Genomic DNA, 12,610 nt, shown 5'->3' with positions numbered 1-12,610 from the left:
TAATCCTCTGTTTCTGTTTTTTTTTTTTTAGTCCGTAGTTCTAGCATGAATAGTCTGCCTTTAACCAAACTGATAACATAGACATAGAATGGTGTGGGAAAATTGGCACGTGATATCATCTTACCACATGACTAAAAAAAGAATTACATTAATTATTAAGCATAAGGCATGATGGATGAGTTTAGTTCAATGGCCAATGTTAAGTTTTTCCTGACTTGCATTTAATATTTTTATTCTAGTAAAAAAAACTATACATCTCTTGTTTACACTATTTGATGACATAGTATTTATACTAGCATTTATAGATTAAAGGAGTAGGTTCTAAAAAGTTACTCCTCCTAATATTTACAGGTTGAGGGACCACCAACAGATATTACCAAGTGTAATCAACATTTAAAATTTGATTTTACAATCCAAATTTATATTCCCAGTTTGGATATGATTAATAACTGCTAACAACTAATAGTACAAACGAGTCTATATAAGCATATTTCCTCCTTAATAAGAACATTAGGAAGATATAGTGACAGCAACTCCATTATCTTGTTAGAATTAGTCAGATGTCATCTATCATGGTAATGTAGGAATTTTCAAATATTGAACTAATTAACTCCGTTGAAATAAGTGTATGAAGTAACATTCAACTTCCTATTTTAATGTCAGGACAGTAAGCTTAAGCAATGGAGAGAAATTAATGGAAGAGTGCAACATGCCACCTCCTACTTTGTTGGATGTCCCACATCAAAAGCAAATGAGGAAAAATAAGAGAATATATAGTAAGGGGAAACTAAGACAAGTTGATTTATGCCACTTTAGTGGAGACAACCCCAAACTCAATATATGTATCTTGCGGACATTTTGAGACCCTACAAGCATAGTGAGCAGTGTTGTAAGGAGCCAAACCATGTGATCCATGGGCTAGAAAAAAAATATGCCCATGAGCAAAGTCAAAAAGAAAATGCCAGACTCTAGGTGGGCCACCACATACAGTGACAATTGAACTTACAAATTTTAGTCCAATTTAGTTGTGCCCACATAAAAACAAAGAAAGAAAAAAAATTATATAGCAAGTTATTTTTGCCACTAAAGTTTTATTTTTACTTGGGCTTGATTTAGGGAATGGCTATTAGTTTTATGTAATTTATCATTAGCTATAAGTAGGTTTGTTAATCTTGTCCAAATGCCTTTGAATCCTTTTAAGTCTCAAGCCATTAACTTGCCTATAATTTGTGTGATTTAGAGCATAAATGACAGTAAATTTTTCTAGGAAAAGATGGCAAGAACAAGAGGAAGAAAAAGAGCTGGAAGCCTTCTCTTCCTTTCTAAAAAACCCATTTCTTATTCAGTCTCAAGAAAAGAAACAAACTGAGAAAACTAACAAACCATTACTAACAAAAGAAAGAAAGAAAAACAGAGCACAAGTGTAAATTGCACCAAACACCCATACACACAAGAAAAGGTAAAAGAAAAGGACTTGTATTTCTCTCTGTGTGTGTGTTAATGGTGGGAGGATGATTTATTAAACCTTAAACCTAAGGCCCCCTCTTATGCATTAATCACCATCAAGATCATGATTGATTGCATTGGATTCACATTACATTGAAGGGATCTTTTCTTTGAATCAGCCAGCAGGGACCAGCAATATATATTACCAAGTCTAATCAACATTTAAAATTTGATTTTACAATCCAAATTTATATTTCCAGCTTAGCTATGATTAATAACGGCCAACAGTTATTTGTACAAGTTTTGTCTCTATCATATGGTTGAAAACTATTTTTTTAGTAAAAAAGTTTGTTTTCAAACAGTATAAATCTATTTCAAGATCACTTCAGACATTCCTAATGATCATACACACAAACAAGTCTACATAAGCATATTTCCTTCTTCAAGAACACTAGGAAGATAGCGACTGCAACTCCATTGTCTAATTAGAATTAGTCAGACGTCATCTATCATGTTGGAGTAGGAATTTTCAAATATTGAACTAATCAACTCAGCTCATTTAACTGTATGAAGTAACATTCAACCACCAGCTTTAAGGTCGGGACTATAAGCTCAAGTAATGGAGAGAAACTAATGGAAGAATGCAACATTGATTTACCCAATGCCAATTTCCTCAACAAAAATAATTAATCTCCCTCTTTTAATTATGAAAAAAATTGATTAATTTTTGAAAAATAATCGATAATTAAACAATCTATAGAATTCGAAGGAGATTTTGCTTTCCATGGATTTTAATTAATATTTATCACATAAAGATTTTGTTTTGTTTTTACATGAGCTCTATAGTGTATGAATAATAGCTTTAGGCAATATTTCCGTAAATCATGAGCTCTGCTCGAGACGTGACTATCAATATGAAGCAGCTTATTTTTACCACTAAAGTTTTATTTTTATTTGGGCTTGATTTAGGGCATGACTATATATTAGTTTTATGTAATTTATCACTAGTTAATCTTGTCCGAATGTCTTTGAATATTATTTTTTTAATATATTATGGTCATAAGTTAATCTTATCCGAATGCCTTTGAATCCTTTTAAGTCTCAATCTAGTATAACTTGCCTATAATTTGTGTAGTTTAGACCATAAACGACAGTAAATCTTTCTAGGAAAAGAATGGCAAAAACAAGAGGAAGAAAAAGAGCTGGAAACCTTCTCATCCTTTCTGAAAAACCCAAGAAAAGAAACAAGAGGAGAAAACTAATAAACCATTTACTAACACAAGAAAGGAAGAAAAACAGAGGAGTGCAAGTGTAAATTGCACCAAACAGCCATACACACAAGAAAAGGTAAAAGAAAAGGATTTCTCGCTGTGTTTATTAATGGTGGGAAGATGATTGATTAAACCTGCAAAGAGAGGCCCCATCTTATGCATTAATTCGCCATCAAGATCATGATTGATTTCTTTCGATTCATATTACTTTGAAAGGATCTTTTCTTTGAATCAGCCAGCAGGGACCAGCAACATATACTAACAAGTCTAATCAACAATTAAAAGTTGATTTTACAATCCAAATTTATATTACCAGCTTGGCTATGATTAATAACGGCTAACAGTTAATTGTACAAGTTTTGTCTCTATTATATGGTTGGAAAACTATTTTTTTGGTAAAAAAGTTCATTTTCAAACTGTACAAATCAATTTCGTGTGGCATCAGACATCCCTAATAATCACACACACAAACAAGTCTACATAATTAGCATATTTCCTTCTTTAAGAACATGAGGAAGATAGCGACTGCAACTCCATTATCTAGTTAGAATTACTCAGATGTCATCCATTATGGTAGAGTAGAAATTTTATACAGAAAATTACACATTCTTAGCGAAGCAGATGAAAGCAATTATTATTATTATCGTTATTATTATTATTATCATCTATTTAACCAAAGCAAAGAAATAAAATAAAATAATTAATTTTTAAGCACTATACATAAAACACTATACAGTATTTAATTATTTATTTAACCTCTCTTTTTATACAGAAAAACTACGTTATATCATATAATACCCTACAAATTAAATGAACTATTTAAGACCGCGCATTTGCCACAAAATCTTTTAATCATAATAATAAAACCCTCGGTTGGAAGGAAGGTGGGTGAAGAAAGTTATAAATTAAACCTGCAAAGATGACCCCCCTTATGCATTAATTCACCATCAAGTTCATGATTGAATGCATTGGATTCATATATATTACATTGAAAATATCTTTTCTTTGAAGCAGTCAGCAGGGACCACCAGTATTACCAAGTCTAATCGACACTCAAAATTTGATTTTACAATAAAAATTTATATTCCCAGCCTAGATGTGATTAATAACTGCTAACAGCTAATTGTACAAACAAGTCTATATAAGTATATTTCCTTCTTTAAGAACATTAGGAAGATAGCCACTGCAACTCCATTATCTTCTTAGAATTAGTCAGATGTCATCTGTCATGGTAGTGGAGGAATTTTCAAATACTGAACTAGTTAACTCAGCTCATTTAACTGTATGAGGTAACATTCAACCTCCTACTTTAAGGCCAGGACTATAAGCTCAAGTAATGGAGAGAAATTAATGGAAGAATGCAACAGGCCACCTCCTACTTTGTTGGATGTCCCACATCAAAAATAAATAAGGAAAAACAAAAGAATATATAGCAAGGGGAAGCCAAGGCAAATTGACTTAAACTATTTTGGTGGAGGTAACCCAAGCTCAATACATGTACCTTGCAGACATTTTGAGACCCTAAAAGCGTAGTGGACAGTGTCGTAACAAGTCAAACCAAAGGGAGTGTTGGATGTCCTAGTTGAAAACAAATAAAGAAAAAAAAGATTATATAGGAAGGGGAAGTTGAGCCAAATTGACTTAAAGCCATTTTGGCAATATTCATGCTAAGTTTTTCCTAAATTTCATTTATTAATTAAGTGTTGCTTAAAAAAAAATAAAAAAAAAACTTCAAACTCAAAACCAGCAGTGATCTATACTTTTTAGGTCAGAAAATTTCACATACTTTTAATAAAGTAGATAATCTTAGATCAAACAATTATTTATTTATTTATTTACTTATTATTATTATTATTATTTTGTGCGAATTCCCCAGTTCTAGCATGAACATTGAATAGTCGACATTTGAGCAGACTGAGAAGAAAGATATTGCGTGGTGGGGGAGTATTGGCACCTTACCACAGCACTAACAAAAATCTAAATTCTATTAAAAAATGTTTTAAATTAATTATTAAGCATAAGAAAACGCAATGACCCAATTTTATTTGCCAAAAGGGCACTATATATAACAAGAATTAATGAAATTTTAGTATTAATATTTTGGCAAATCAAAATAGTAATAAAATTTTATTTAAAGTTTTGCATTAAATCCCAATTTCCTCAACAAAAATGATTATTCTTCCTCTTCTAATTATAATAAAAATTACTTGATTAAATTTGAAAAATAATCGATAGTTAAACAATGTATAGAATTCAAAGGAGATTTTGCTTAACAAAGATTTTGTTTTATTTTTACATGAGCTCTATATAGTGTATGAATATTACGCAATATTTCCTTACACCATGAGCTTTGTTCAAGAGGTGACTATCAATACGAAGCAACTTATTTTTACCACTAAAATTTTATTTTTACTTGGGCTTGATTTAGGATATGACTATATATTAGTTTTATGCAATTTATCATTAGCTATAAAGTTGTCACAATTAATATTATTGTTTAATATTATGGTCACAAGTCTACGTAAGCATATTTCCTTCTTTAAGAACATTAGGAAGATAGTGACTGCAACTCCATTATCTAGCTAGAATTTTCAAATATTAAACTAATTATCTTAACTCATTTAAGCGTATGAAGTAACATTCAACCTCCTACTTTTAGGTCATGACTTAAGCTCAAGTAATGGAGAGAAATTAATGAAAGAGTGCAACATGCCATCTCCTACTTTGTTGAATGTTGCACATTGAACTAAACTCGTAGAGCCAAGCTAAAAAGAAAGAGGTTAGACTCTAGGTAAGCCACTGCATTAGTACAAGTGACAGTTGGACTTAAAAACTAAGTCTGATCTGGCTGCAGTTGAGGGAAAGTGCTGGATGTCCCACGTCAAGAAATAAACAGAGAAAAAAAAAAGAATATATAATGAGAGGAAGTCAAACCAAATTGACTTAAGCCATTTTAGTGGAAGCAACTTCAAACTTAACACATAGATTCTGGTAAAAATATTTCATATACTTAGTGAAGGAGATAAAAGCAATCCTCAAACAAATGTTGCATATTGACACACCTGTAACATTTGGATATATGCATGATACCTGTCTAACTAATTTGAATTTTCAAGCACTCAACCACAACAAAAACAAGTCCAGTCATCACCATTATTATTATTATTATTATTATTATTATAATACTGATTCAAAGCTTCAGCCAAGTTACGAATTAATAACAACCAAAACCCAAATTACGAATAATAATAATAATAATAATAATAATAAAAGAGGATTTCTAATCTGTGAGTATTAGTGAGAGAGAGACGCTAGTGCCGTGGATTTTAATTAATTTACCATGTAATGATTCTGTTTTGTTTTTAAATGATCATTATATAATGTATGAGTATTAGCTTTATGCAATCAATCATCATCTATAAAGTTGCTACATTTAATATTTCTATCAATATGAAGCAACTTATTATTACTAATAAAGTTTTTTTTTTTACTTGGAATTTATTATTAACTTTAAAGTTGACACAATTAATATTATTTAAAATCATACTCTTAAGCTTCAACAAACTTCAAGGAGAGATTGGTGTACTTGTGGTCCTTGTGATGATGTTTTGTCATCGAGCAATTGCACAATAACTAAAATTCCAGACCAATTATAAAGTCAATCATGGTATTATTTCTTGCCCAATCAAGGAAATATTATAATAATTTTGTTTTCTTTTTCCACAATTCTATTTCACGTTATTTTCATTGAAAATTATTCGCTGCCCAACCCACTGGACAAGTTGGAAGTTTGATCCAACATTTATGAAGATGATGCAAACTTTACTTCTTTCACTTTCCCTCACTGTTTTCAATGGACCTCAACATTAGCAATGCCATTCTCGAGGTTCATATTAATGTAAGAATTTTATCTAATGCTAAACAATATGCATGTATAGTTCAGCACATGCCAAAATTGGTCCTTGAATGTAAACAATTGAAATAGGTTATACAACTGAAATAATTTCCAAGAATATTAGATTAATTAAACGGTTCATTTTATCTTGATTGAACTAGCAATGTGAAGTTCAAATTTGATTTCTACTTTACATAGATGCTCAAATTCAAAGTTAGAACACTGTACATGTATGTGTACGCTGCACAAAAAGCAGAAATGAGGAAATAGAAAAGCGTCAAAAGCAATTTTAAAGTTAGAGGTTAATTTTTTAATTGCTTCTAAGAATTAGAGTGCCAAAAGTGTAAGTGTATTAATTTCATAATTCAAATTAATATAATAGGTAACGGATTTATTAACACTTGCAAAAAGGAAATTTCCCTGAAGGCTTCTCAACGTAAGTGATTTGATGTTGATTGTTGATGGTTAGTATGAGAGATTTTTTACCGTTCAAGATACTACGTTATTCTATAAATACCTCTCCAGGAAGCTAAAGTTCTTCACTCGCCCATGAAATAATCCATCTCGTTCTACTTTTGTACTCTAATAGACCTGAACTAAAATAGTCACCAAAGCCACAATGTGCTTGCTCGCTAAATCACCTTCCAAGTTATTCCGAGCCCTGCTTATTCTCATATTTCTCTCTTCTATATCTTTGTTCATCAATTCTTCTGCTTTTGCTGCAACTTCAGTCTCTGCCGATGCAAAGAGTGATGAACTAGCTAAAGGTGGGAAGGAAGCTGATTCTCTCTTAAAATGGAAAGCCAGTCTTGACAACCAAAGCCAATCTGTTTTAGATTCTTGGGTTGGCAGCAGGCCTTGCAATTGGGATGGGGTTACTTGTGATAGCTCTGGAAGTATCACCAATTTGAGCCTCATTAATTTAGGCTTAAGAGGTACGCTACATAGTTTCAATTTTTCATGCTTTCCCAACCTTTTAAGTCTTGATATTTCGAACAACTCATTGCATGGGACCCTTCCATCGCATATCCTTAATCTCTCTAAAATTACCTCATTGAACTTGTCCATTAATCATCTCACAGGAAATATTCCATATGAGATAGGTATGCTGACAGATCTTTCTAAGCTCGATTTGTCAAGTAACAATCTCACAGGTTCAATTCCTATTTCCATAACAAATTTGAAAAATCTATCCATTCTCTCCTTGTGGGGTAATAAACTCTCTGGTTCCATACCTTCAGAAATTGGGTTCTTAAAATTTTTAAAACGACTTGAGCTATGGAATAATAGTTTAACCGGTGCAATCCCTCCTTCCATTGGAAAATTGAGAGAGTTATCAATTCTTTACCTTTTTGACAACAAACTCTCAGGATCCATCCCCCTTGAAATTGGGATGCTTAGTTCTCTTTCTGAACTATATTTGGAGAAAAACGAATTCACAGGTTCAATTCCTACTTCCATAACAAACTTGAGAAATTTATCTATCCTCTACTTATGGGGCAACAAACTCTCTGGTTCTATACCTTCAGAAATTGGGTTCTTAAAACTTTTAAAAGAACTTGAGCTATCGAGTAACAGTTTAACTGGTGTAATTCCTCCTTCCATTGGAAAATTGAGAGAGCTGTCTTTTCTTCATCTTGGAGGCAACAAACTATTAGGATCCATCCCCCATGAAATTGGGATGCTTACTTCTCTTTATGAACTCGATTTATCAGAAAATAATCTCACTGGTTCAATCCCTAATTCAATAGGAGAACTTAAATCCCTTAACACGTTGGTATTGTTATCCAACCAACTCAACGGTTCGCTGCCTTTGGAATTCAATAATCTTACTCGTTTGAAGTCATTGCAATTGCATGGGAATGGATTCACTGGTTATTTGCCAGAAAATGTATGCCTTGGAGGGTTACTTGAAAATTTTTCTGCTGGCAGTAATCATTTCTCAGGTTCGATCCCCAAAACCTTGAGAAACTGTACTACCTTATTTAGACTTAGGCTTGATTGGAATCAATTAACAGGGAACATTTCAGAAGATTTAGGGATATACCCACATTTGAATTACATTGATTTGAGTAACAATAGATTGCATGGAGAGCTTTCGTGGAAAATGGGACAGTGGAAAAGCATCACAAGCCTAAAAGTTTCAAACAATAATATCTCTGGTAGTATACCATTTCAACTTGGAAATGCTACTCAATTACATTTGATTGACCTTTCCTGGAATCATTTGCAAGGGCAAATTCCTAAAGAATTGGCGAACTTGAAACTGTTGTTCAAAATTTATCTTAATAACAACAATCTTTTTGGCGTTGTTCCTTTAGATTTGAAGGTGCTATTTAATCTGGCTGAACTTAATTTAGCAGCAAATAATCTAAGTGGTTCAATTCCTGGACAACTTGGAGAACTTTCACATTTATTGATCTTGAATTTGAGTGGCAATGAATTTACGGGAAGTATTCCGTTCGAGTTAGGGAATCTACATTTTCTAGAAATTCTTGATCTTAGTCACAATTTGTTGATGGGACATATGCCACAACAACTTGCGCAATTGAGAACTCTAGAAGTGTTGAATCTCTCTTATAACATGCTTTCTGGTTCGATTCCAACCAATTTTGATGATTTTTGGAGCTTGACTGATGTGGATATATCCTACAATGACTTAGAAGGTCCTATTCCTGATGCTAAAGCCTTTCGTGAGGCTCCATTTGAGGCATATAGAAACAATAAAGGCTTATGTGGTAATGCTAGTAGTCTAAAGGCTTGTACGTCTATCAAAAGTGGTAGAACTCCGATTGTACTTCCTGTTTTGGCCGCTATGTGTCTGGTGTTCTTAATTGGAGGTCTCCTGATTCTCCACCGACTTATAAAAAGAAAAGCCCCATCAAGGGAATCACGAGATAAACACATATTGGTGATACCTGGAGATGATCAGGAATTACAACATGAAAAAATCATTGAGGCCACTGAGGATTTCAACTCCAACTATTGCATTGGAGCAGGCGGAAGTGGATTCGTTTATAAAGTTGTGCTGCCATCAGGTCGAGTGTTTGCTGTGAAAAAACTTCATCCATTACAGGAAGACAAGTCAGAGAACTTGAAAGCTTTTGAAAGAGAGATTCAAGTGTTGTCAGAAATTCGGCATCGAAATATTGTGAAGTTACATGGTTTTTGTTCACATTCAAAGCACTCTTTTTTGGTTTATGAGTTCATGGAAAGGGGGAGTTTGAGAAGCATTTTAACAAGTGAAGAGCAAGCAGCAGAATTGGATTGGATCAAAAGGCTAAATATTGTCAAAGGGGTGGCCAATGCTTTATCTTATATGCACCATAATTGCCCGTTTCCAATCATTCATCGGGACATTTCTAGCAACAATATTCTCTTGGATTCAGATTACGAGCCTCGCATATCTGATTTCGGCACAGCTAGGCTTTTATTACCTGACTCATCCAGTATAACCTCATTTGCTGGTACCTTTGGATACACAGCTCCAGGTACGTGTCTTGGTTTCATTGTGAAATCTCTATATATATATATATATATATATATATATATATATGCCAAGTTTTTCCTAGAAGTTGTCACGTGTCAATTTCTAAAGAGAACTTGACTGGCTAAATATTAATTTCATCATTTAATGTTATTATATTAATATTTTAATTTATTTCTAATCAATTATGTTAATTTATGATTAAAAATAATAAATTATATTCAGTAGGTCATTGATTTGTAATTCCATTCTTTAATAACTTATGGCAGCCAAACTTTGAATACAAAAGTTAATAGTGTAACTTTTTTTAATTAAAATTGTTTAATGATTGAATTAAATTTATCTTTAATTTTTCTTCATCATCTTGCCTATAAATAGTAGGCATTTTGTGCCATTTGAAATCTACCAAATTTCCTTCCATCATCTAATGCTTTCAAATTGTTCTTTGGTTTGCTCTATTTTTAATTATTTTTATTCAAGTTTTGTTGGTCTGAATTCTCAAATTTTACTTACATTTCTATTGATTCCTGATTCTTATAATATTTGAAAGAGACTATTGAATCCAAAATTCAAAAGATCAAGTAGCACCCACTTACAAAAAAAAGAAAAAAAAAAATAGAGACGAGGAAGAAGCTATAGTAGCAAGGCAGATATAATCATTTGTAGATGTATACCAATGTAGCTTATTTTGCGTATATTTTCTTTTATCTTTATTTTTTTATTTGTCTTTATTATTTATCTACTAATTAATATAATGGCACTTTTATATATATATATATATATATATTTTAATTTTTTTCATTTGTTTATTTTTATAAGTAATTATATATTTTAATTATATATAACTAATTTTTCCATAAAAAATGGATTACAAAAAGTGATAAAAAAATAAAATTTTATTGAAAATTTAAATTGGACATATAAAGATTAAAACTAAAATATTAAAGTGAGAGTATTATAGTTATATGCTATAGATTTTAATAATCGAATTATATATAAAAAAATGTAAAAAATGATTTTAATAAAAAATGAAATATTAAAATTTAAATTAGATATAGAAAGTCTATTTTTATCAAATATAATTTTTATTATTTGTCATTTACATATATAATTTTGTGGCTTTATGAGTGCATCAACCAAATTTTTATGGCATTGTGTATACATTAACTCTTGTGTGACAGATCAAAGATAGCAGGCATTTGAAATCGTCACCAAATTGAGGATTGATAAATTGCCACGACTGTTCTGATTTCAAAATAATAGTTAGTTAGTTACTGATCATTAGGTGGCCCTATGCTTTGATTACATATGAGTTTTCCGAATGTTTTGATTTAATGATTGCTAGCCATAATATTATTAGGAGTACACTTAAAAAAGTAGCATATTATTAAGCATAATTGGACTTTTTTTTTTTTATTTTACAGAATTAGCCTACGCAATGCAAGTAAATGAAAAATGTGATGTGTATAGTTTTGGGGTGACAATACTGGAATTAGTAATGGGAAAGCATCCAGGCAACCTCATCTCATCTCTTTGGTCATCAGCATCTTCCTCATCACTGCATGATCGGCATAAATTTTTAGAGGATGTGATAGACCAACGTCTTCCACTTCCTCAAAATCAAGTTGCAGAGGGCGTTGTCTACATTACCATGTTAGCATTTTCATGCTTGCATATCAATCCCAAATCTCGGCCTACAATGCAACAAGTTTCCTCGAAGCTGATTCCTAAGTATCCTCTAATTTCAAGGTCATTCTCCGCAATAAAATTAGAAGAACTGTTTCCCGAAAGTAGTGCCAACGTTTGAATATTTTCTTGCAAGTTGGTATAGATGTGTCTGTCAAGTATTCCTTTCCTTTTATATTTTCTTACTTTGTAATATATTTCTTTGGCTTTTTTTTAATAAGCTTGGTGCTAATAGTTTGATTATATGTCCGAGTAATGCACCTTGGCATCAGTAGCAATCGTCAATTCCATTATTAATAATCTGTCAACTCTACCGCAAGGAGCATCACAATCTGAAGATTTCTATGCTTACTTTTGAGTTCTTGCCTTTGGTTTTTAGCGTTCAGTTGTGTTTTGTTGTTATTTTTTGGTTGTTGTGTGAAGTTTTTGGTGTTTGCATTTTTGCTATTTTGATTGGAATTTTGGATCAGTGTGGCCTTGGTTGTTTGTAAGTCTCATTTCAAGTTTTTTCACTTAGCATGTTGTGTCCTAGGTCGAGTGTATTAGGGTGAACTATTGGCCAGGTTTTAGTTGACATGTTCATACTAAGTTTTTCCTTGGATTTTATTAAAAATAAAAATTATTGTTCATAAAAAAAAAAAACTAGGATTACTACTTTTTAAGGCAATTTAGCTTGGCTATATCACTAATCTCCTTGAGATAAATTGAATTAAACACAAATTGCCCAATTATTTAATTAATTTTCAGTATTGTGAGGTTTTAATCTTGTTACATCCGACTTCCATTAATAAAACATATACGAAGTTTTCCCCAACTATTAACTAA

The 12,610-nt window shown here is 31.8% G+C and overlaps 1 protein-coding gene across 1 annotated transcript; it reads left to right on the top strand.

Annotated features, from left to right (window-relative positions):
- The first annotated feature begins 7,159 nt into the window (after positions 1-7,159).
- On the top strand, positions 7,160-12,187 carry LOC110637307 (MDIS1-interacting receptor like kinase 2-like). Its single transcript, XM_021787342.2, has 2 exons — positions 7,160-10,103; positions 11,524-12,187. Exons 1-2 carry the CDS (start codon positions 7,232-7,234, stop codon positions 11,904-11,906), a joined length of 3,255 nt encoding a protein of 1,084 aa, XP_021643034.2. The 5' UTR covers positions 7,160-7,231; the 3' UTR covers positions 11,907-12,187.
- Positions 12,188-12,610: the final 423 nt, after the last annotated feature.

The sequence above is a fragment of the Hevea brasiliensis genome, chromosome 6 (genome assembly GCF_030052815.1).
Source record: "Hevea brasiliensis isolate MT/VB/25A 57/8 chromosome 6, ASM3005281v1, whole genome shotgun sequence".
Lineage (NCBI taxonomy): Eukaryota > Viridiplantae > Streptophyta > Magnoliopsida > Malpighiales > Euphorbiaceae > Hevea > Hevea brasiliensis.
Note: the sequence above shows the minus strand (reverse complement) of the source record. Positions and strands in the feature narration are given on the sequence as shown.

Coding starts and splice junctions, on each gene's coding strand:
- LOC110637307 (XM_021787342.2), top strand. CDS start 7,232: ATGTGCTTGCTCGCTAAATCACCTTCCAAGTTATTCCGAGCCCTGCTT. Junction 10,104..11,523: donor CTTTGGATACACAGCTCCAG/GTACGTGTCTTG, acceptor TTTATTTTACAG/AATTAGCCTACGCAATGCAA.